This window comes from Aquila chrysaetos, chromosome 7 (genome assembly GCF_900496995.4).
Source record: "Aquila chrysaetos chrysaetos chromosome 7, bAquChr1.4, whole genome shotgun sequence".
Taxonomy (NCBI): Eukaryota; Metazoa; Chordata; class Aves; order Accipitriformes; family Accipitridae; genus Aquila; species Aquila chrysaetos.
The window spans coordinates 11,391,661-11,416,628 of record NC_044010.1 but is presented as its reverse complement, the minus strand read 5'-3'; the positions used below and the strand labels follow the sequence as shown (position 1 = coordinate 11,416,628).

At 37.8% G+C, this 24,968-nt stretch overlaps 1 protein-coding gene across 2 annotated transcripts in view; it reads left to right on the top strand.

Moving 5' to 3' along the window:
* The window catches only part of CIP2A (cellular inhibitor of PP2A), a 30,627-nt gene extending 7,049 nt beyond the window's left edge, over window positions 1–23,578 (top strand). For both annotated transcript variants that reach the window (XM_041124958.1, XM_030020716.2), the window contains 15 exons: window positions 13–158; window positions 831–906; window positions 1,997–2,224; window positions 2,726–2,885; window positions 3,718–3,859; window positions 4,647–4,746; window positions 5,628–5,746; window positions 11,366–11,549; window positions 13,735–13,809; window positions 13,893–14,003; window positions 15,369–15,565; window positions 17,249–17,362; window positions 19,227–19,309; window positions 19,843–19,982; window positions 21,082–23,578. In XM_041124958.1, the coding sequence (XP_040980892.1) occupies window positions 13–158; window positions 831–906; window positions 1,997–2,224; window positions 2,726–2,885; window positions 3,718–3,859; window positions 4,647–4,746; window positions 5,628–5,746; window positions 11,366–11,549; window positions 13,735–13,809; window positions 13,893–14,003; window positions 15,369–15,565; window positions 17,249–17,362; window positions 19,227–19,309; window positions 19,843–19,982; window positions 21,082–21,252 (2,046 nt within the window). In that variant the 3' untranslated portion in view covers window positions 21,253–23,578. The remainder of the gene's footprint in view (window positions 1–12; window positions 159–830; window positions 907–1,996; window positions 2,225–2,725; window positions 2,886–3,717; window positions 3,860–4,646; window positions 4,747–5,627; window positions 5,747–11,365; window positions 11,550–13,734; window positions 13,810–13,892; window positions 14,004–15,368; window positions 15,566–17,248; window positions 17,363–19,226; window positions 19,310–19,842; window positions 19,983–21,081) is intronic.
* The last annotated feature ends 1,390 nt before the right edge of the window (window positions 23,579–24,968 follow it).

Genomic DNA, 24,968 nt, shown 5'->3' with positions numbered 1-24,968 from the left:
TCTTCCTTTCAGCTCTTTCATGCTCGAAATATCCATCAGACATTTCAGTTAATATTCAATATTGTTGTAAATGGAGATGGTACTCTAACAAGAAAATACTCTGTTGATCTACTCATGGATCTTCTGAAGAACCCCAAAGTTGCAGATTATCTTACCAGGTATGACTTCTCTTAAAAGTACAGGATATTTTTCTGAAGCTCTTGTTCAGTTTCTTTGCTGTATGCTATTTGCATTCTGAACCAAGCATTGGAAGAAAGTTCCCTAGATGTTTTTTGAATGTTACTACTTGATTATAACTGCTGCACCTGAAACTAAAGGATTTTTGTGTTACTAATTTCACACAGAAGTGTGAATCAAAATCTGTTTTTTCATTGTCACTTAGGAATATTTAATAGTGTGTTCAGTAATTCTTTGTCTGGACAGTATCAGTAGTCAGACAACTTCATGAGTAGCCTGTATTATCTGAAAGTGGAATAGTATGGTTGAAGTTGTAATGATTTTACTGGAGGGCATTAGAGAGTAGTTCTGTGGAGAGCTTGAGTAGTGGTTCTGCAAATTCAGTTAGCAGAATTTATTTGCTGAATTTCAATCTAAATCTAGCAGTAAAAATAGCTGGAAAATCTTTGGCTTATTTTAAGCAATTTGCTTTCATTCTTAGAATATTTTTAAAGCTTAGTCTATTTTAAATAGAAATTACATTATCAAAACTATCACTGTACTTGAAGTGTTTGGGGGTAAGAGGGAGAATAGAGCACTTGCATTCATCAGTCGGTATAAATGTCTGAGTGTGAAATTCCAATATTTCTTTTTCTCCTCTATGTATGCTGTAGATATGAGCACTTTACCTCATGCCTTGGTCAAGTATTAGATCTTCTTCATGGAAGGGATCCTGATTCATCATTTAAGGTATTTATACTTTTTCAGCTTAAGAATAAGAGGGTAAAACTCCCTAATCTAGTTCCACTTCTGTAGTCATATGTGGGTTCCTTGTGTACAAGGCCTCATAATGAAATACATTGTCTTCAGGACTCTTAAGTGACCTATGGTATTCACCAAGTTTATATTTTCTAGTTGTTCAAAAGGCTGTCAGGTTGAATTTGTAATGGTTGGGTTTTTCGCCAGACTATGTGTGTCTGCTTTCAGGCAACAGACATAAAGGCAAAAAGTCAACATAAACACCTCTTGTGCTTTGGCTAATAAGAAATTTGGGGGATGTACCAGAAATGCAGTGTGTACCCCACTTCACTGGCTAAAACTTGAATTAATACTACTCAGACATTGAACTGATGATCAGGCAACCATGATGCGAATTTCAGACTTAGGAATAAGTTCTGTCATATTAGTTGAGCAAATTGATGCCACATTTGGTTAAACAGTTAACCGTTACATTCAACTTTGTCTCACTACAACCTTATGTAAATGAAGCATTGGCTATCTGTTGCTAAAGGCTAAAATATGAAATGTTGTGAAAATATTTGGGCTAAATACATCTGTGAAACAAATCTTAAGCTTTTTTTTATGAATGTGTTTCACATCATAGTAAATAATAAATGCTAATGTTTCTGTGTATGTGATTTCTTGTTGTTTGTTGGTTTTATTTAGAAAGACATATTGACAAGGAGCTTTCCAGGGTGCTTTTCTGTTTGTGTGCATCCATTCGTGTTGCAGCATATTTTCCCTTCCATAGCTTTCTTCATTCTGACTGTATATGCATTTCTACTGCTTATTAGATCACTAGCCAACAGTCATGCTTTTTTAAAAAAAAGAAGAGAAAGCAATACACTGAATACTGTCAGAAGCCTTCACTGGTCTAATGAACTGTGTTTCTGCTGCTGACTTGGCTTTAAGGAAAGAAAACTATTCTTCAGAAAACTTTAAAGTGCTAAAAGGAGTTGCATAGAACTTACATATCTCTTTAGACTTGTGCTATGGGCGTTGCAATTTCTGTACAAGTACTTGATTTAAAAGCAATTGAACTCTCATTCACTTCACGCAGATCTTGGAGCTGCTGCTTGCCTTCTGTTCTGTGATAGAACTGCGTCATACCCTGCGGCAGGCAATACTGGAACCATCTGGCTTGCCAGTGTCTGGAAATACCAGATTTGTGACTTGCTCAAAGACTTTTGAACCATCTGTTGCATTGGTGCACTTGTCAAACCAGCCATTGGAAGGCTCTGAAGACTGTTCAGTTCTAGCATTGCAACTCTTCAAAGAGATTTTTGAGGTACCAAGACTGATAATTGAGTTTAAGAGCTTCTTAGCAGCTATATTTTTAATTGATTTTTAAACAACTATTAGCATTTTACTTGAAAAATAGCATGCAAGAATATACCTGAAATAAAATATTCTTACTGTTCTAGAATTCCATGCTTTCTAAAACAACTTTTCTTTTAAAAACATGCTATATTTTAGAAATATGTCTTTGTTGAAAGTTAAGTGGAAGATATGGTAGTTCATAAAGTCATGAGGTAGATACAAAGCTATCAAAGAATAGCTTCCTAGGACTTGTAGAAGTGAGGAAGTTTCTGCTGTTTCTGTGCTCTTTGTTAAACTTCATCCTCCGTTATGATACTGATCAGCAGTCTTAAGACTCAGGTTTAAACCTGAAATAGCAAGAGGCTGGGAAATCTAGAAGACAGGCTGGTGGAGGAAGGGGTAGAGTAGGCTTAGCTTCCTTGTTCTGTAGTTTTATATATCGACATAAAATAAAATGTTTCTATTACAGGATGTTATTAATAGTGGGAACAGTGCCTCAGCCGAACACTTTGTGGATCTTTTGCTGCCTGTTCTTCTTGATCATCTTCAGATGCCAGAACAGATTGTGGATGAGCTATTAGTGAAGAAAAAGTGTCAAAGAATAATCAAGGCTATTGATGTCCTGACAAATATCCTTTTTATGTGCCTATTGGCAGTTCATTTATTATTGCTCCACTGTGATCTGCTCTAAGATGTTAGAAGAAATGTCCATCTTGGATCACTTTAATAGCTTTTAGACAATAACTGCCCTAATTTTATTTAGGACTGTCCATCTTGAAAGACCTTAAGTAGCTTTCTAATTGCTGTGAAATTATTTTGTAATACAGTGGTGCAGGATAAAATGTGGTGGCTATTCAACAGTATAGAAGCACTTTGCAGATCAAAAATGAAGATGAGTGTTTTCTGTTGAAATTGTAAGGGGATTTTGGGTGGCCATTTTCTTGATCAGTATGGTATTTTTGCCTAGCTAAGTCAAGTGCAGCTCCTAGTTAAATATCATAGAAATTTAGATCAGTGGAATGATACAGTTTTACACTCCTCTTGGAGTCCTTAGTGTCCACAGTGTCATGTAGCAAGGAGGACATGACTGCAGGATGTAGTCCTGCATCTAAGCTGAATTCTATGAAGAAGTCTCACTTCGCTCCTAGATAACTCGTCCTTGTATTAGGGACTGATTGTTCACTGCCTTTTGTTCATCATTTTTCTTTATGCCACTCATTTTATTGTGGTTTCCCTTAGTTTCCAAGTAAGTGTGTGTTTTAATTGAAAAGTGAAGCTTGCTTGGCTTGTGAGTTAACCATGACTTAAGAAGTTTATGTAGTTGGGTTTTAAAAGCATTTTTGGAGGCACTTGTGCTTTGATACACTAACTTCTGTGTCCTTTATTATTGGAAAAAGTTGCCTTTTGGTGCCAATAGCACCAAAGCATAGGTATATTAAGTATATTCTTAACTCAGTCTACTGCTCTGTAGAGATGAAATACTGAAAATGCATGCCTCAAAGGTACTGACTGCCAGCCAATGTACATCTCTAATAGAACATCAATTTACCTATAGTGGGATAGATGCTGGTTTTGGGACAAAAGCCGTGGACTCTAAAATGTGGTGAGCACATAAATTTTATCTAAAATCTAATTTAGCAAGACTTGTATGAGAGTTGTGATGTTGTTCCAATGGAAAGTATATTGTAGTTGAAAGTACCATTTAAATGCATGTAAATCAATACTGGTTTTAAATCAAACTTAGCATTTTTGTGGCAATAGAAAGTAATGTTGCTGGTCAGTTCAATAAGTAAAACCTAGCTTAAACATTCAGATATTGTTTTCAGCATAACCTGGAGATCCACTTATGTAGAACAGTGACCTTAAACCTCATGCAGTAGTTCAAACTTACCCAAGTTGAAGCTTACCAGAACTTATGAGGTGCTTATGGCACCTCATTTTTCATTTTGATTTTATGCAAGAAGAGCTCAAAAATCGCACATCAGTATGGCAGGGAATTATTGTACTGAAAATGGAATATACATTCTTTCAGCTCAGTGTCATTAACCTGAATGTTGATATAACTAATAGTTATATGGCCAAAAACCAGTGAAATATAATGGAACCTATGATTAAACCCTCCTCACTTTCAACTTGAAAGTGATTTTTTTGGTCTTCACTGTTGCCATCCTTGGCATGCTGGAGAAGCTCAGCAGCATGTCCAAGGAACTCAGTGATTTCTCTTGGTATTGGCATTGTTGCCTTACTAAACACATTTAATTTCTTTGTGAAGGTATTTATTAATTTTTTTTAAATTTACTGAATTTATTTATCAGTGCTGATTTGACAAACCTTTTTCTGCCAGGTTTTTTTTCTCACCCACTTTGCTTTTCTATTTTTATGTTTAAAAGCAAACTTGCTGCTGATACTATTTTGAAAACACTTGATCTCATGAGCAGACTGAAGCAGGATGTACCTGGTATGGAGGTCAGCTTCTACAAAATCTTACAGGTATGACTTTAAAATGTCTTAAGAAACATATCTGTGAAGGAAGGTGTCACTGCACTACCATAGCTTAGTTCTGAATGTTTTGGATGCTTGTCTCTGAAGTGGTAAAACTTCTAGGAAAATATAGTCCCCTGGGCACAATTCTTAAAGGTTGTTTCATTGTTAGTTCTTCTAAAAGAAGAGCAGTTTGCTTTTACTCCAATCATTTATTTCAGTAATGCCTGTGAAATCATACTTCAGCTGCCTAGTAAGTATTATCCTTTTAAGACTGCATTAGGACTGCAGTTTAAAGATGGCAAACTAGAAAAAAAGTTATCACAACCATGTAATTATTTGTGAGGTTGGTTACTATTAAATATATATGTCTAATTTGTGACTTTGCGTAGTCAAAACAGTTTCTGGTAACTATTGGTCATACCTTAATTTACTTTGTTGATTGAAAAGTAATCTAGACAGTCAAACACTTCATGCTGTTTTGGAGGGGTTTCTTTCAATAATGAAAATTATGTAATTTAATGGGTAGCGATCAGAGTCTCACAGTCCTCAGGAAATCCTTATAAAGCTTAAGCTTGTGACCCTTTATCATGGAAATCAAGCACTTGAAAACTTGAAGCAATTAAGTAGCTTCTTTACCTGTTGCATTGGCTTTAATGGGAAAACATGTTTCTAAATACTCCAAAGTATAAACTATTTTTAATATTTCTTCTCTTCCATTGACTTCAGGCTCAGAAACTTAGAAGGGCAAACTTTAAGAAAGTAGCTTAAGTTTTGAATAAGACACTTCTGTGCTCATGGGCTTTGATAGTGTGATGGCTGGGTGGTTTGGGGGTTTTTTTGTTGTTGACTGTTATATGTTGTTTTGACAGAAGTAGTTTCTTTTTTAGGATCAACGCTTGATTATGCCTTTGACGTTTGCTTTAACATCAGACCACAGAGAGCAAGTCCAAGTGGGACTTAGAATACTGTTTGAGGCTGCACCCTTACCAGATTTTCCTGCCATAGTGTAAGTTTATTTTTGTGATAGTCTAGTAGGATTTGACATTTTTATGGGCTTACTGATATTCATGCTTCTTGGCATATTACTTTCAGAGAGTAATATGACAAGAAGACAGAGACAGAAACTTGAGGAAAAATTGTCTTGTTTCTTCTTTATCTGCAGTTAAGAGACAGTAGTGATCTTGGAGGCCAGAGGAAGTAGTTCAAATGCTGATGGTATCCAATTAACATCAGATCCTAGAGAGCATAGTAGTAACTGACTTCTGTCCTTCAGGGTTCTTTTGTCTGAAGTCTGTGCTTGCAACTTACTACTTGGAGTGCATCTAATATTCTGACTGTCAGACTTCTGTCTCTACTGAACTTTGTCAGACACGTCACTCTTCAGTTCCTAAAGCTTTGCTTACCCTTTTGCAGTAACTTCCAAGAAAGAACAGAATAGGATAAGACACGGGCAGATGGCAGTTCAGGTAGTATTTAAGGTGGCCTAAATAGGGGAAAAAGTATTGAGAAACTCTTTGATGGAGTCCTTATTTCTGTAGACGTAATAAAATAGGAAAAATCATCACGGTCTTTGCAACCTAGAAAACCAATGTGACACTTCTTTCCTTTTTGTTAGCAGATCTTTTTAAAAACAAAAATGGGAATTGTTTGAAAGGACTTCCAAATCGGATGCGTTTTTGGCATTTGACGTGCTTTTCTCGAGTGAAAGATTTGTAACAACTAGTTTATATTGGAACAGTGACTGAATTACTACTTATATGGGGGAAAATAGTAAAGGAAGATGACCTAACCAAATCGTGGTAATTTGCTTCATTGTGGCTTTTTTGTTGTTTTTGAGAAAGCTTGTGAAGTTAGTGGCATGTACAGGAACTTTAAACAACAAACAAACAAAAAAATCCCCACACCCTAGGGAATCATACTCTTTTCTATCATAGCCCCAAAATAGGCCAGTGATAAGAACACAGTTAATAACAGTCTAAAACTGTGTTCATCCTGAAAACATCAGTGCTGTTTTTATGATTACCAAGTAGTACTACATATGAATAATATCAATATATCTAGTTAGCTGTAGACTTCAGGAGAGAAATACAGGGAGGAATGTCTGTAAAACCATCAAAATGGGTAGAAAATAAATTTTGAAAGCTGAAGCGCCAACCCAAATAGGGTTTCAGAAAAGGTATGCAGCTCTGGAGCTCTGAGGCTACAGGGAGTGCTTGGGATCTCTTACTAAGGCTGGGCCAGTAGGAGGTGGTCTTCTAGCCTGCAGGAGGTGTGCAGTTGCTGAGGATCTGTGGTGCCAAGTAAAGAAGCTGCAGGAGGTCAGCAGCTTGTGAGTATCAGAAATGATGAAGAGGAGATTGACCAGATCCTTCTTCAAGATCTTCAGGTTCAAGTGTCTGAGACTCCAGATGTACCAAAGGAGGGGCAGACAGAATCTATGCCTATTGGGTTGGGAAATGGAGACTCCTATGATGGCGATGGCTGGAAGCCATGGGGGCACAGGTGATATTCCCCTTGATTCCACCAGGGAGAGGGGAAGGGCTTGAGGAGAGACAAGTGGACAGATTCTGTAGGTCAACAATTGGTTGTGCAACCAGTGTCGGAAACAGTTTTGGTTTGGTTTCCATGACCATGAGACTGAGGATCAAGGACTGGCCAGCATGATGAGGAGACCTTTAAACTAAAAGTGACAAGGGAGGGGAAAAGATGACCAACAATCAAGTGAGGAAGTGGTACACTGGGTTGGTGTCATGGTTTAACCCCAGCCAGCAGCTAAACACCATGCAGCCACTCACTCACTTCCCCCACCCAGTGGGATGGGGGAGAGAATCAGAGGAAAAAAAAAAAGTAAAACTCATGGGTTGACATAAGAATGGTTTAATAGAACAGAAAAGAAGAAACTAATACTGATAATAACACTAATAAAATGACAATAGTAATAATAAAAGGATTGGAATATACAAGTGATGCACAATGCAATTGCTCACCACCTGCCAACTGATGCCTGGTTAGTCCTGAAGCAGTGATTTCCCCCCTGCCTCCTCCCCCCAGTTTATATACTAGATGTGATGTCACATGGTATGGAATACCCTGTTGGCCACTTTGGGTGAGCTGCCCTGGCTGTGTCCCCTCCCAGCTGCTTGTGCTCCTCCAGCCTTCTTGCTGACTGGGCATCAGAAGCTGAAAAATCCTTGACTTTAGACTAAACATTACTTAGCAACACCTGAAAACATCAGTGTTATCAACATTCTTCTCATACCTAACTCAAACATAGTACTATACCACCTACTAGGAAGACAATTAACTCTATCCCAGCTGAAACCAGGACAGTTGGAAAACAAAGGGTTTGGGTTTATGTGAACAGGAAGAACTGTACAATCAGCACAATAGGGCTAAAGCTGGGTCACCCCAATATGCACATAAATAAGAGATTGCCTACAGGATAGTATTGTGGCGGAAAAGCCCTCATACTCTTCCTGGGAGATCAGTGAGTTGGGGTGCCTCTCTGAAATGCCTGCAAAATAATGCATGGCATTTGAGAAGAAACAGGAGAAACTGAAAGTCTGCATGCAGTTACAGGGCTATGGAATCACAGAGCTGTGGTGGGATGACTCACATGACTGGAGTGCTGCAATGGATGCATACAGAATCTTTAGGAATGATGAGCCAGAAGGGTGAGGAAGGAGAGTTGCCCTTTTTATGAGAGAGCAGAGGGAAGGCATGGAACTCTGCCTTGGGACAGATAAACCAGCTGAGAGTTTGAGTTCTGATTACGAGGCAGACCAAAATGGGCAACATTGTAGTGGGTGTCTGCTGCAGACTGCCGGATCGGAAAAAAGTAGTAGATGAAGCCTTTAGACAACTGTAAGAAGCCTCACATTCACAGACTGTGGTCCTTGTAGGAGACTTTAGCCACCTTGGTATCTGCTGAAGAGGTAACACAGTAGGGCACCAGCAATCCAGGAGGTTTCTGAAGCACTTTGATGAACACTTCCTAACACACAGGATTGAAGAGCAGATGATAGAAGACATCCTGCTGGACCTGATTGCTTACAAACAAGGAAGAACTGTTTGGGGATGTGAAGGTCAGTGACATCCTTGGTTGCGGTGACCATGAGATGGTGATGCTCAAGTTCCTGAGAGGAGGGAGCAGGGCAAAAAGTTGGAACACAACCCTGGACTTCAGGAGAGCAGATCTTGGTCTCTTTCATGATCTGCTTGGAAGAATCGCATCGGATACAGCCCCGGGGAAAAGAGGGGCCAAGAACAGCTGGTTGATTTTTTTGTTGTTGTCGATTTTTTTTTTTTTTTTTTTTTTTTTTTCCTCACATCCTGCCCCATCCCCTTCACCTCTCCTCCCCAAAGGATCATTTTCTTCAAGGCCTTAATGGTCCGTCCCATCCCAACGAGCAGAAAAATCAAACAAACATGGCAGGAGGCCTGCAAGGAGTGCTTGACAAAATTCAGATATAAAAAGGAAGCATGCAAGAGGTGGAAGCAGAGACAGATGACCTGGGAGGAAGATAGACAAAGTGTCCAAGTATACAGGGATGGGGTTAGAAAAGCCAGAGCTCACCTGGAGTTGAACCTGATGACAGATGTGAAGGGCAACAAGAAAGACTTCTACCAGTGTGTCAGCAGCAAAAGACAGTGTGCCTTTCTGCTGAATGGGGCAGGGGAACTGGTGACAAAGGACATGGAAAAGTTTGATATACTCAATGCCATGTTCACCTTGGTCTTCACTGATATGATTTGCCTTTTGGAATCCTAGGTCCCTGAGAGCAATGGGAAAGTCTAGAGGAAGGAAGACTTACCCTGCGTGGCAGAGGATCAGGTTATGGAACATTTAAACAAACTGAACATACAGAAGTCCATGACACCTGACAGGATGTACCCATGAGTGCTTAGCGAGTTGGCTGATGTCATTGCAAGGCCACCCCAGATTATCTCTGAAAAATCATGGTGATTGGGAGAGGTTCCTGAGGACTAGAAGAAAGCAAATATAACTCTGTCTTCAAGAATGGCAAAGATGGTCAATAGCACCCTGGACTGCATTAGGAAGAGTACTGCTGGGAGGTCAGAGATGATCATTCCCCTCTGCTCAGCTGTGGCAAGACCACATCTGGAGTGATGTGTCCAGGTGTGGGCTCCCCAGTACAAGAGAGATACAAACATACTAGAGTGAGTCTAGTGAAGGGCCATTAAGATGTTTGAGGGATGAGTGTGTGTCGTACAAGATGAGACTGAGGGAGCTGGGATTGTTTAGTTTTGAGAAGATTTGGCAGGGAATCTTATCAATGTGTATAAAAGTCTGATGGAAATGAACAAAGAAGATGGAGCCAGAGTCTTCTCAGTGGTATCCACTGACAGGACAAGAAGTAGCTGCAAACTGAAATATAAGAAAAAAAACCCTTTTTAATTTCTTTAAATATATTAAAAAAAAAAAACAAAAAAAAAAAAAACCCACTTTTACTATAAGGGGAATAAAACACTGAAAAAGGTTGCCAAGAGAAGTTGTGTAGAGTCTTTATCCTTTGAGACAGTCAAAACTACTGGATGTAGTCCTGGGCAACCTGCTTAGAGCAGGGGAGTTGAACTAGATGATCTCTAGAGGTCCCTTTCAACCTCAACTATTCTATGACCACGTGATTTTGTGGATATAGGAAACATTTTTATAATGGCCAGTAACAAATAGTGTGGCTGGAAGAATGATGGATCTGTACAATCCAGTATGCCCAGAGTTGTACAATGGAATAACCAAACAACATGTGTATAAATGCAAGTTAAAAATAGGCTTTGTTCACTTAGGAATCAATTGAGACAGCACTTCAGTGAAGTGTTTGGTATAACTTAGTAACTAAGGAATTTATCTAGAAGAAAAGATTTTTGACTGGTGCCTCAAAAATCAGCTCTTTTCACTTACCATTCTCTCTGATTTGGAACATGTCATTAGTAGCTGCCTCAAAAATACCAACCTCAAGTAACATACAGACACTGGAATATAGGTACTGTAATTACTTCTGTCTGAGCTTTTGTGTTCTCTTCCCCGTACAAATTTTAACCAATTGCACTTTTATCTGCATACTTAAATTTTGGTTAAAACTTACAAAATGATATGTGCTGTACTCAGTAGAATATGTAAAATAGCATCACAGACAAGGAAAAACTAAGGTTTATTGGTAGCACTCTGCCTTTTCATGATTCAATCTTCTTCTTTTTACGCCTAATACTTTCTCAATCTTCCTACTTACAAACAGTGGCCTAGTTAAGTTGAATAATGACATGTGAAATAACCTGTTTCTCAGGCTAATAAGGGACAGATGATCTGTTCTGCCCTTTCTGGTGTGATACTGCATTTCTTTCTAAAGGTTAGCCATGACAGGCTTTCTCTTTTTTTTTTTTTTTTTTTGTGTGTGTTGTTTTGCTCTACTTTCTGTATCTCTGGACAGTTTGGGCACATGTCTGATACTACATCTTAATGTTGTGTGATAATGCAAATATGACTGTTCTGTAATCTGTTTCCAATGAAAGGGAAGTTGATTATGTTATGAAATTGTTCTTATTTTCAATTCTTGCAATGATATTTGTAGCAGGTTATTTCATTATAGTCTTTATGTTTATATAGGCTTGGTGAAAGCATTGCGGCAAATAATGCTTACAGACAACAAGAAACAGAGCATGCATCAAAAAGAATCCAAATGCAGTCACCCATGACCAACGTTACTTCGGTGAGGTCCTGTCCTTCAAGTGATGGATCCACAACTTCAAATATTCAGGAATTAATACAAAAACTTCATTCTGGACTACAGGTTAGTAGAATTTATATACACTTGTTAAATATTTGACACTTTTTTTATGGGGGGGGGCAGAAATTAAAATCCAAGTGTCAGGCTATAGCACATGTATCAGCTGAGTTCAGTTTAGATTCCTACCTATTTAGAATATGTTCCATTTATTGAGCTCCTGAGCAGAATTCAGTAATAATTCTTTGTGCTACATCAGAAGCTGGGCTCCTTATTGAGATCCCTTTCTCCAGTGGAGTTGCCCACACTCTTCTAGTTGTCAGATGTGGAGACAGGTGTCAGATATAGTCACAACTGCTTAGACTTGCTGGGACATTTACAAGGAGCCTCCTCCCCCCGCTTCCTAAGATATAGCCTGTGATAAAATAGAGATCATACACTGCTTTAGAAGAGTATGGTGCATTTCTTATATGCCTAAACATGCACACTAACATTTTCATTTTCTTGCCTGTAGCTAACTCTAGTATTTGTGGCCTTCTTGGAAAGACACTGTTATTACTTCAGAAGAAAGTTTTTGCTTCCCTTTGCAGCAATATGCATTATGAATGAGACACTCAAACAGGCACCGCATATAGCGTGCTTCTTTGTGGGCCCTGCTGTCAGATACTGGCTATATTTCCTCTTTCTTTTTTCTGTTCAAAGCAAGTTAGTTGCTTTGTAGCTGCTTTAGACTGAGTGATGGATCTGAGTGGTTGCTTCTATTTTCTTTTGGCTTGAAAGAACAGTATGCAAATTGGGAAAACAAACAGAATGTGCCTGATAACGGCTTGATATCTGTATTAGTGGCATTGCCTCCAGCCTTAGCTTTGCAACGGTCCTCTCTCTTGTAAGAGATAAGAATGAAACTCAGCAAGCTACCAGTTCCAGGCAGCTGCTAGCATAATAGTGAAAAAGGTCAAGTGAGTCTTCATTGGCTTACTTCGTACTCTGCCATGGGATGCTCCCATTGATCATCCTTTTGAGGCTGCACACAACAGTCTGTAGGTGCATTGCTGTGTACATATCAATGTAAGTCAAAGCAGCCACAGGTGCCTAACAGCACTAGTGCAGCACCTTCCAGTAATGTGACGGATTGTAAAGCTGCTTCAATTTTTGAGGGGAGAAATTGAGCGAATCTTTTCTTAGACCTTCTAATTAGTAGAACTTTCCTTTAAAAATGAATATACACACTAATTTTAAAATATCCAGTACTTCATCTCTGTGTGTGTTCTGTATGTTATATGAAGCTCAAATGTGTGTTAAAACATAATTGAGAAAACTTTTAATAGTATTACTGTACAGAGAGAGTGAAGGGAACTTACAGAAACTTTTCTTATAGTAGTAATATCTAAAAGGACATAGAGATTACAGGTTTGCAAGCAGGAAAAGAAACTACTTGTTTCCAACTTTAGGGACAGGAAAATGAGCTGAGAACTGGAGCCATGCAGGGGCTACTGTTAATATGCAAAGAAATTCTTACATAATGGTTCAAAATGGTGCAGAGATGGTAGCTTTTCAGTAGGTGTTCATTTTATGAACAGCTGGGATAGCTTGTACTTGGTAATGTATCAGCATTTATGAACAGCTGCTCAAAACTGCTGTTATAGTAGCACTGCCTAAGAAAAAATATCCTGAAATCACCAAGTAGCATTCTCACTTGACTCAGGCATATATTTTAATAAACACTTAGGACTTGTTGTACCATATATGGTAAATTTCCTCTAGTAAGTCAGTGGGTTAACATAGTAAGTTCTGTTCTGGATAGTATCCTTTCAGAACAACTTACCTGGGCCTTTTCTGATAATCTGTGTGTTGAGAAGGCCATGGAGTATGAACAGAGATTTTTAGCCATATGTATTTTGTGCTGTTAATACTAGGGCAAATTACTTTAGGTGTGCTATGAGAGGACTGCTAATTCTCCAGCAAAGATTAGACCAAGGGGAACCATTTTAGAGTGGTGATGTTACCTTTTCATAGTACTGGACTGATAGTCTTCTGCAGATTAATCCTATTCAGCCTAAGTAGTTCAATTATTCACAAACTTTCCACAAAGAGTCAGGTGGATGCATTTGAGCAGACAGTCTCAGACATAAGAACTCAAAAAGCTAGTGGACAAGTGGAGTTCACAAAACTACTGCGCTCTTTAGGCCCACGTTACCTATCTAAGTAAATACCAATTTACAGTAGCAGTAATTGGAAAACATTTCCACAGATGAAGGAGCCGTTCACTGATATGAGGATATCTGACATAATGGATGTCTATGAGCAGAAGCTGTCAGCGTTAGCAGTGAGTACAACCTAATGTGTATGGGTACATTGCTGCCTGTACATTCAGAAAATGTTAATGAAAAATGTTCTTCCTATGTACAGTCTAAAGAAACTAGGCTGCAAGACCTTTTGGAAGCAAAGACATTAGCTCTGGCTCAGGCTGATAGGCTGATGGCTCAGTACCGATGTCAGAGAGCCCAGGCTGAGTCCGAGGTAAGTAGCAGGAGCTTCCTTCTGGGACTCAGGTGGGGCTGAGTAATAATTGTCTGGGTAGCTTTAACTGTGATTGCATGTGTAGAAACTATACAGCTTAACTGTAAGCTATGCTTGCAAGTTAGGGCAGTCTTAATTTTTATCATAAACACCCTGTTTTCCTCTGGATTGTTCTTTGGAACAGTTTTCTTTTAATGTCCTTTCCCCTATAGGAAGTCAACAAAACAAACCTACTGTACTGATTATCATTTGTTAACCATTAGTGTTAATTTAATGGTAGTAATCTTGAAAATTAATAAAGCCACTTACTAGAATCCTATATAGAATTTGCTGGTATATGAAGAACTGTTTCCTGTTTGTGCCTTTTAATCACTTGTCAAAGACGAACTTTCAAATAAAGCTTGCTTCCATGGGGTATGTATTTGAGGTGTTGTGTTTTAACCCCAGCTGGCAACTAAGCACCACGCAGCCACTCACTCGCTTCCTCACAGTGGGATGGGGGAGAGAATCAGAAGGGTAAAAGCAAGAAAACTCGTGGGCTGAAATAAAGACAGTTTAATAGCTAAAGTGAAAGCCACACCCGCAAGCAAAGCAAAACAAGGAATTCATTCACTACTTCCCATTGGCAGCCAGGTGTTCAGCCATCTCCAGGGAATCAGGTCTCCATCACATGTAGTGGTGACTTGGGAAGACAAATGCCATCAGTCCAAACATCCTCCCCTTCCTCCTTTCTTCCCCCAGCTTTATATACTGGGCATGACATCACATGGTATGGAATACCCCTTTGGCCACTTCGGGTCAGTTGTCCTGGCTGTGTCCCCTCCCAACTGCTTGTGCCCCTCCAGCCTTCTTGCTGGCTGGGCATGAGAAGCTGAAAAATCCTTGACTTGGTCTAAACACTACTTAGCAACAACGGAAAACGTCAGTGTGTTACCAACATTCTTCTCATACTGAACCCAAAACATAACACTATACCAGCTACTAGAAAGAAAAAAAACTACTCCAGCCGAAACCACGGCAGGTGTGCATTAAAAACTCGGAATCATTTCTATTTTTTAAAGGTTATAATAAAGATTGGGCTACAGATTACTAAATCCATAGCTAAAATGTATCACCTTTTACTTTATTCTTCCTTCTCCCCTCCCACTGTCTATAAAGGGATCTAAAGGAATTTAGTGAACAAATTAATTTGTAGTTAATACTAGGTGAGAGAAATCCTTTTCTTAATGTAGCTGCTGGCATTTTAGTGTTAGATCTATGGTCTCAAATATGCCTATTACAAAGTGACTTGTGAAACAGAATTGCTTGTAATTGTGGGTTGGGTTTTTTTTTTTTTGTTGGTGGGGGGTGTCTTTCCACTCAAAGGCAAGAACTCTTGCTGCAGTGTTGAAGGATGCAGAACGAAAAAATGAAGAACTTAATGATTTGCTGAAAGCTCAGCAGGTAGAATCTGAAAGAGCACAGACTGATATTGAACAGCTCTTTCAACACAACAGAAAATTACAAACAGTTGCTGAAGAACATGAAATACTGAAAATATCCTCTGTCGATCTTCTTCAGAGGTAAGGCACGTAAGATCTTTAAGCAAATACTTCGTATCCAAAGAGTGGTGACGCCCTTTACTGGGCTAAGCACATTAGAAGGTCAACATTACATGCTACTTCATGTTTTTAAGTGAAAAATTCATTATTTTTTCTTTCTTCTGTAAGCTTGTCAATGAGGTTAACTTAAGTCATTCAAGAAGTTAATATGTTAAATGGAGTGAGAACTAAAGTTGTAGATGTTGAAGGTCCAGTTCAGGAAATAGCATGAACTTTGTATAAAAGAGAGCATTGTTCTCTAACAAGCAAAATTAACAATGCTTAGTTTCTATTAGTATTATACCATACTCTCAGCTTCTTTCTTTGATCTTATATGCTGTCTTGATGACATGCTATAAATAGTTTGGTGAAGCAGCTAATAACAGTATGTCTGCATCTTTTATCACTTTTGTAGCAAATTTGACTGAAATTAGGTTAAAGTGAGGTAGGGAGGAAGGAGGCACATTGTCTGTCCCAAATTATTTGTAAGCATTATTTCTTTAGGATCTTAAGCTAAAAAAGGGCATGAGGCACAAAAAGTACATAAAGTTAGAAAATATTTATGAAAATATAATGTGCTTTGGAAGAATAAAGCCTTTAAAAAGCTTTGGCTTTTCAAGTCACATGAGCTGGTCTCGTCACTAGGTGTCAGCAAGGCAAAGAAGCTGATAAAATTGAGAGCGAGTTTCTTGCTTAAATAATGGGAGCAAGCATTGTATTAGACAATTTTGAAGGCATATTGCTCCTAATAAGGGAGTCATTGAGGGAGGAAGAATGTATAAAACTTTTGTCCATTATGGGGTTTCTTGAGTAAGTAGCTAGTATAGTCGCTGTGGCAGTGCCTGCTTTTGTGCTTGAATTGTATGCAGCCATACACTGTGTGAACATGTATTTGACTAATTTATGTGAAAGAAAACAGCCTCAGTCTAGTATTGAACAGTTGTAAATTCTCCAAAGAAGGGATAAAATAGATTTCTGATCCTTACAATGTGTTTATAAAGCAAAAACTTGCTTTCTAAATGATCTGTACACTTTAAATATACTGTTCCTTAAAAACAATCAGATAACTGACATCAGGGGAGAGAGTTTTCCTTTTGGTAGGAAAGCAGAAAAACATTTGCTTAGAGTATGAGATCTGCCTCAAACTTGTATTAAATGCACATTGCATTGTCTTCAGTATATTCAGTTTTTAGTACCACGAGACAACTGGAGATCATAGACTGACTCAAAGGGTCCCTTAAAAGATGACTGCAAATAGCTAATTTATAACAGTTTGTGTATGACAAATTTATAAAGGCATCTGTATGTTTTGTCAGTTCCTAAGAGTTTTCTGCTGGAGAAAGGTTGCTTCCTGATTTTTAATAATTAAGGATATGTGAGGGATCCACTGAAGCTTGGCTTGGTTTTTTGGTTGGTTTTTTTTTTTTCCTTCTTCTAAGTATGTTCATTTAAAAAACAAAACAACACCCAAACAAACAACAAACTACCATCAAAAAATCCTCAACTGAACTGCCCTTCCCCACCCTGCCCAAAACACCTTGTTTTTAGATTGAGTGGGATGATTGCACAGATGATGTCAAGTATTTTTATTTGACAAACTATTAAAGTAAAAGCTCTTCAAAAGCACTTACACTCTTCAACCATAACCCCCTAATTCATTTGTAGGTATGAAACAACTGAAAGACAATATAAAGATCTACAGATTACATGCAATTCACTAAATAAACAAATGGAAGCAGTGAAGAAACTAAATGAATCACTCAAGCAGCAGCATGACAGGTAAGTTCAATTTGGTCTTTTTAAAGCAAATTAAAGATAAACAGTAAAACTAAATAGCACTTTAGTCTCAATTTTTCAATTCTGCTTTAAGTAATGACTGAGAAGTGGAGTTAGAGGAAGCAAAAGATGCTTCAATGTTGCTTTATATGTGTATGTTAGATGAAATCCGTAGTTTGGTTTATTTTGTTTGCTCCTGTATTGGTTGGGGGCGGGGAGGAGTACCCACAGATTTCAGTGACAGGAGGAGTTAAAAGGAGCAATGAAGACAACCCAATTTTTGGGTGCATTTAGTGGGGTGGGGAGGTATCTTTTTGGTTGTTGTTGAATTCTTAAATGCTGTTATCGCCCAAAGATTTTCACATATTCCCTTTTAGCCTGCAAGTTTTCTCTGTAATGTTATCAGATCAGAAAACAAACCAAAACCACCCTACTAAACTAATACATTTAAAGATTATATTAGAAATAGTGGTGGTTACTATTCTGTCTGTGGTATAAAACATCATTCCTCAACCAAAAAACTAGCATTACTTATGTCTTCTTGAGGACTAATTATTTTTTCCCTTTTGATGGCTTAAAATAGAGGTCTGATGTACCTTTCACCAATGTAACTAAGGGAATAGGGTTCCTCTTTGAGAAATTTTATTTAATGCTTAATTTTGCAGAGGATATCTTTAAAATATGCTCATAGGCAGGCCTTGTATTCAGTTTAGAAATAAAATGCTATTCTTGGTTTTACTTGCAAAGTTCACTTCATCCTTCCAGGCTCTTGCCTTGTCAGTAATCAGAGCAGTCCAAATCACTGCCTTGAGTTCTGATTCAAATGGAAATATTTTCATACTGATACATTAGTTTGCTACTGAATAAATTTGGACACTTACTTTCACTGCTGCAAGATGCAGCTCAGTGTAGTTGGGGAGATATTCTGACAAAAGCTGCCCCTTTTTAAAGGCAGGTCAGGGGAGCATTTATTATACAGATATTCTCGAACTGCCACGAATAAAATGGAGACCATGGAAATACACTCCCCCCCCCCCCCCCCCCTCCTTGCTAGAGGCTGCAGCTTAGAAACTGGTAGATAGGAAGTGGGTAAACAAGTAAACGAGTGACAGCAGACGTCATCTAGGCAAGGCAAGTGGCAGATAGAATATGCCTTAGAAATTAGGCTAGCTACTAATGGAAAAAGTACATTACCTTCCTAAAGTGCCCAGGTTACAGCTATAGTGCTAGTAGATGACAGTACCTATATATTAAATGATTGTGGAAACTAAATAATATCCTAACTAGTGAAGACTGATGCAGACCTGTATATGTGCTGTGGTGATATCTTATGAAATGGTTGGTTTTGCTGAGTGACAATCAGGAAGATGTTCAGAATGGTATTGGAAAATCTTTATGCATAACTGTGCTTGCATGGATAATAGCTGAAACAGGTTTTACAAATGGTATTGTCGATTCAGGAGCATACTAAGAGCTAAATCCCAGCATCCTTAATCACTAATGGCAGTGAATTTTGACTTGGGCTGAATGACAATTTCAGTTCTGTCATGGTATTTTGAATGCTTTGTGGTTGTAATCAAAAGCAATAGTTTCTGGTGTTTAAGCTCCAGGTATGAACCTCTTTAGTAGTTTCTACTGTGTCTCCATGATCAGAGAAGGGAAATTACTGTTTCATGGGGCGGGGGGGTGGGGGGGGGTGGTGGATAAAATCTGTCTATGCTCCCACCCTGCAAATTTATATGTTTGATCATTTGAAGCTCCTGACAGCAATTGGAAATGATACAAAAATCATTCTAGCTTCTTAGGACAGAGAAATGGTGGCATATCTCACTTTGATCAATCAAAATTTATTTCTCTGCAATTTTAGGACTGCTGCACAGTTGATAGAAACTGAGGATCACAGAAAAGAATTACAGCAACAGCTACAGGAGAGAGATGGCAAAATAGCAAGTAAGTCACTTAACCTAAAGGTCACTGAACCTAAAGAACTAACTAGATTAACTAGGTAGTGGTGTTATGGGCTCTAGATAAGCAGCTATATCTTAAGTAACTTGTAAACCTTAAAGTTAGCCAGGGATATGCAATTTAACAGTTGAATGAAACAAATGCAGTTTTTTATTTTTTAGAAGGATACGTAAACTTCATTTCCCAGACTACATGGACTTCACTGAATCTCTGTACAGCATCATATGTCCCTTCAGGATCTTCTTACAGCATGTCCATTAGAACTATTTTCTGTAGGAATTGCAAATTACAAGAGCTTAATTTAACTCTTCCGCAAATGACTGGAAGCAACTACTAAAACTTAGCAGTAGGTGGCACTACGCAGTAATTCAATTATTAGCAGCCATGTTGAGTCAAAAAAAAAAACAAAACCAAAAACCAAAAAAACAACAACAAACCCAAAAACTTGTTTCCCAGGCAATGCAGTATCTCTTTTCTAAGTTTGGCAACCCATCTTTTAATGTGTTCGTTTTCTTAAGCCTTGCAACAGAAAATAAAAGTTCTGGAAGAAAAACTGAAAGCTCAGCAAAAAGAAAAAACAGATATGGAACAAACTATAGATACTCTTAGAAAGGAATTAAGTAAAACGGAGCAAACAAGGAAGGAACTGAGTATCAAGGTAAGGAATTATTTGCACCTGCATTCTAGAGACTGGAATTTCAGATACGTATTTAACTGATGGAGTTGGTAAATCAATATTTCAGTGGTAAAGTAGCTAAAGAAACTAGAGCAATCTATGTAGTGGACAAGAACAAATTCTCTCAAATTTAATTGTATACCTTTTGAGTTTTGAGTAGGTGAGCTTGAATTTAAGAGAAAAGAAGTCAGGGTCAGGTTCTAATGAGGCGTGTTGTGTGAGTACATAATGTTTGGAAGAAAAAAAAACCAAAAAACAAAACAAACCTGTAGTACAATATTAAATAAGAGAATGTAGCCCATTCCTCTTCAGTAGTTTTGACTACTGTAAAATGTAGATTGGCTTGCTTTCTCCCCTTTCTCATGTCCTGAATTAAAGTATATATGCTACATGTGTGCTCCAAAATGCATCTGATTTTCTTCTTGATCTTTGAAATTCTAATAAAATATCTATTTTTATCTCTAAGAAAAATAGTCTCTTTTTTCAAAACAGAGACCAGTTTTTCTATACCAGGTTAACAGGTTAATGTTTAAAAAACCAAAACGAAATCCCCAAAACTTCAGTGCAGCCTATCTGTCCTTGCCTGTAGGTTAGGCTACCTGTAAACTCACAAGGCAGAGATTCATTTTACATGCAAACTGATCAGCAAACGCAAAGTGTGCAGTCTGGCAAATGCATTTGCTGTATTTACATTCCCTGGAAGCAAAGTCTAGTATCTCCAGGAAATATTATCCAGTATATAGCAAATATTTCCCTTGTTCATGGTAAATATTTACTGGTGTAGGACTTGAAATGAAATGTGGATGGCTTAACTGTGAACAATTCTGCTGCTTAAATAGGACAATAACATGGGGGTTGGTGCTTTCCCATGGTATCTAACATTTTGAAGTGTGGCAGTAGCTGTAATCATTCATGTGCACCAAATGTATAGCTGAGAAAGATATCTGAAACAAGCTTGTAATTTTAAAACTGCTTTTTAATTACTTGCTTAAATTCACCATCAGGCCACTCAGCTTTCACTGTTGTGTACGTTTTTCAGTTGACAACAGAGGAAACTGCAGTGTTTTGTTTGTTTGTGCAGGCATCTTCTCTGGAAGTTCAAAAATCCCAGTTGGAAGGACGCTTGGAAGAAAAAGAAGCGCTTGTAAAACTACAGAAGGAAGAATTGAACAAACACTCCAATATGATTGCAATGATTCACAGCCTAAGTGGTGGCAAGTTAAGTGCAGAAGCAGTGAACCTCAGTTTATAGGGCTCTGTTGTTAAGATTTTAGTATTTTATACGTATGTATGAATATATGTAAAGATTTTTAAACCTGAAGTTAGCATGTGATCTGCCTCAAAAAAACCTAAAGTTTAAGTAGCCTAACTATCAGTTGAGAAGAAAAAGTAGTAATTGTGGTAGCTTTGATCTGAAAAAAACTGAGCTATTATATAGCAAATAGGTCTTCTGATGGTCTTGGTAGAAATATTATCATCTGTATTGGGAGCTGAATGCAACTTTTGCTGGTTACTAACCTTCCTAAATATATGTAGGGAAACGTAAAGCAAAATAGGAGTCACTGTCAACTTTTTTGTCTGTAAATTCTTCTATTGGCCATCTGGCAAGCAGCGTGCTTCATAGGTTAAGCACTTTTATGATGTAATCTTGTTAATTTTGACTCTTCTGAATACCATTTTTATTTGTACAGTGTTGCTTCCTGATGTCTAAGGTATAAACATAAAAATAAAATGGATTATATCAATTAGAACATGTTACATTGAAAGCTGTATTTATCAGCGTATTGGTGCAAGTGCTTCGTGTAGTAAATATGTGGAGGCGTTTCTAATTATGAGGAGATATGAATTTGAACAAGTAGAACACCACATTTGAATGCCTCTTCAGCAAGTAGCATCTGTTAGGGAAGGCATGCTAAAATAAAATATATGAATGTACAAATATTTCTTAAATACTAGATAATACTTTCCTGATGCTACAATGCTTCTCTTCATTCTTTGAAAAGATCTGCACGTTTTTGACAATCCTATCTGATGCATGCTAGCTGTTGTCAGCATCGTCGTTTTCTGCTGTACACCAACAGGATTTCATATATTGCTCATACTATAACTATTTAGATAATTTTGGTCTTTAAAAAAATGTACTTTCATATGAAAGACTAGTACTAAAATTTGATGCACATTTTTGAGTGGCAGAACACTTTCCTGTCCTTAGTTTACATGTGACATGAATAACATGTCTTTTAGCAGTTGGCAGAACTATTTCATTAGTATCTGTATTTTGGCAGAACTGCCAGAGTTTTGGGTGATCTAATATATATCTTTTTCTGTAGCATTACTGCCTTTATTTTTATCTAATTTGTAATGGCTAGATTTTTAAAATACCTGAGATTCTTTGTTCTTCAGTTGTGTAATAGATGTGTCTTACTGAATCTGTTGAACTTGTGTCTAAGGACAGCCTTGCACGTTCAGTTGCAATGTTCCAATTCATCTGATGTTGTATCTATTTTAACCTGTTGCTGAAATATAGTTTTCATAACCTAATCATAGACAAGATTTGTAGACATTGTTCTGGTCTCTGTGAAGACCAGGGGAATAAAAAAAAAAAAATTGCTCTATTTTCTGTGTTTTATGTATTCTGCGAAGTGAGGTAAATTACAGGGATGACTGCCAACTTTGTGCACAATGCATGCAGTTTGGTTGCCTTTTTGCATAAAATGCAGTTATTGCTTAGGAAGACCAAAAAAAAAAAAAAAAAAAATGTTGTCAGAATTGCTGAAGTGAGGGGTCTCATTAGAGTTTTGTAAACTCAATGGGGAAAGAAAGCTTCGTTAACCATCAATTTTTACTTCAGTCTAAAGGGTTAAGAAATTTGAGTGTCAAAGTAAATTTGCAAACATGGTTTCATTTCTGTTTAAGTCTCTTGGTCATGGGGAAAGGGTAAGTAAATGGTTTTTTTGCTCCTTTTCTGGCAGAAACTGCTCATGTAAAGAAATTCAAGTAGGAAATGTCAAGCGTGTTACTAATTAAACTGATAAATGCTGGTCTGACTTTGTTTTCAAATGGTGGAATGGGAGGGCAAAAATGTCAAGCTGCTCACCAGAGTAAGGTCATGCAGCAATAAGGTTCATGTCCCCAGAAAACAGTAAACGAGTCTTTGGAGTTTACATGATAGAATCCACAGTAATAAGCATGGTGTATAAATATTGATTGTTTTTTTCCCCTGGAAAAATGTGCTGCTTTGGTATGCTGTTCCAAGCCAAGTGTTGCTGAACTCTGTTGGGCTGCATAGCGAATGAATGCATGGACACATCAAGCTACTTTGTCAGCGTTTTTATATTCTTTCCTGGCAGTGCTTTTCCAATTGGTAATGAATAGTGGCTAATGGAACTAGGAAATAAATTGATGTCTGTTTAAAATTTTGTTCAAAACATATAGCTCTTTTCACTGTAGAAAAACCTGTGAATCTTTACACTTAATTCGTGCAGAGAAATAGCTGTGTTCTGGGGTCTTGCTTTTAGGCATCTTGATATTATCAGTGTTCAAAATAGTTCTGTAATAAAGTCCCTGTGCTGTTTTAATATTCTTGTTACGTGCTGTATCCAATATGCTGTTGGACTTTTTTTCTTTCCCCACGGGCTCCCTCATTTAGCGCAGAGAGTAGCTGGCACCAGCACAACAAATAGCTCTTCAACAGAGTCGATTTTTAATTATCTGTGTTATGTCAGGTTGTCAATTGTCTGTTTTACAAGTGCAGAGACTCATGAGCTGTCTTAGTTCAGAGCAACCTCATGTCTCAATATTGGGCACTCCAGTACTTATCTGAAAGTAGCTGCCTTTTATTTACATAATCTGGAGAAAGTTTTCAATTCAGCATGTGGTTCTGAATAGCTTTGTACATTATTTCAATCCTGCTGTAAAAACAGTATTTCTTTTTCTGTAGTGTGTATTTTCTGTGTTCTCTAGTTCATTTCTGGTTGGGGGACAATGAGATAGTAAGCAGTTTGGAGTTGATGCTTTTCAGTTCATAGTCTATTATATGTTGTCTTCATCTTACCACTCCCCTTCTCTTTTGGTCTCAATTCTGCATTTTTTGATCTTTTTCTACTTCCCTGCTAGTGGTTTATTTTAGGCTTTCACTTTCCCCCACTTCTCCATCTCTCCACCTCTCTTTCACCGCTGACTCCAAGTGATAGTGCCTATCGCTTGCTTTTCTCTGGTGAAGTCTGTCTTGTATTGAAACTGGGAAGCTTTTCTTGTGTGCTGTTTGGATCTAGTAGTGGAGTCTTTCCCACCTCTGGGATAAAACAGGCTGTGGAATTGAACTCTGACTTTTGAATTAAGTGCAATTGATCATCCTTGCCTACACAGAAGATGGAACATGAAGCTTTTCCTGAACCAATTCTCATGCTGTCATTGTCCTCCCCCTATGCTTATCTCTGTTATAAACAAGGCAGAGCTTTTTTTTTTTTTTTTTTTAATTAGTGTGGTCAAAATATCTATGCTGTGGTATTTGTGCTAGCATGTGCAACTTAATGTAGGCAAAAAACCCTTTCCTCCCAGGCTTTTGAAACTTTGGCTGGAAATTTCTTAACTTCAGGATGAAGTTAATATCCTGCACAAACGGTAGGACTCTGAGTTTTACAAACTGAAAGCATGGCCTTGCTTTAGGAAGTGATTCTAAATGTAAGTGCTGGTAAGTAAGCCTGTTTAAAACAAGCAATATAATGAACAGCTGATACCATCTTTGATAGATTTTTCAGGAAGTATTTAGTACTGATTGTGAGTAGTAGGATTTATTTAGTGATGGTGTAAACAAAATATAAAATTCTGAGTAAAGAAGTCTAAAAACTACTTATGCTACGGATTCAGCAGTGCCAAAAGTGTTAACTGCTGGTCAAGATTTACGTCTTGTTTATTTGTACAAATTTCTTGATTCAGAGGTGTGTGTCGTTCTCCAGGAATTCTCTA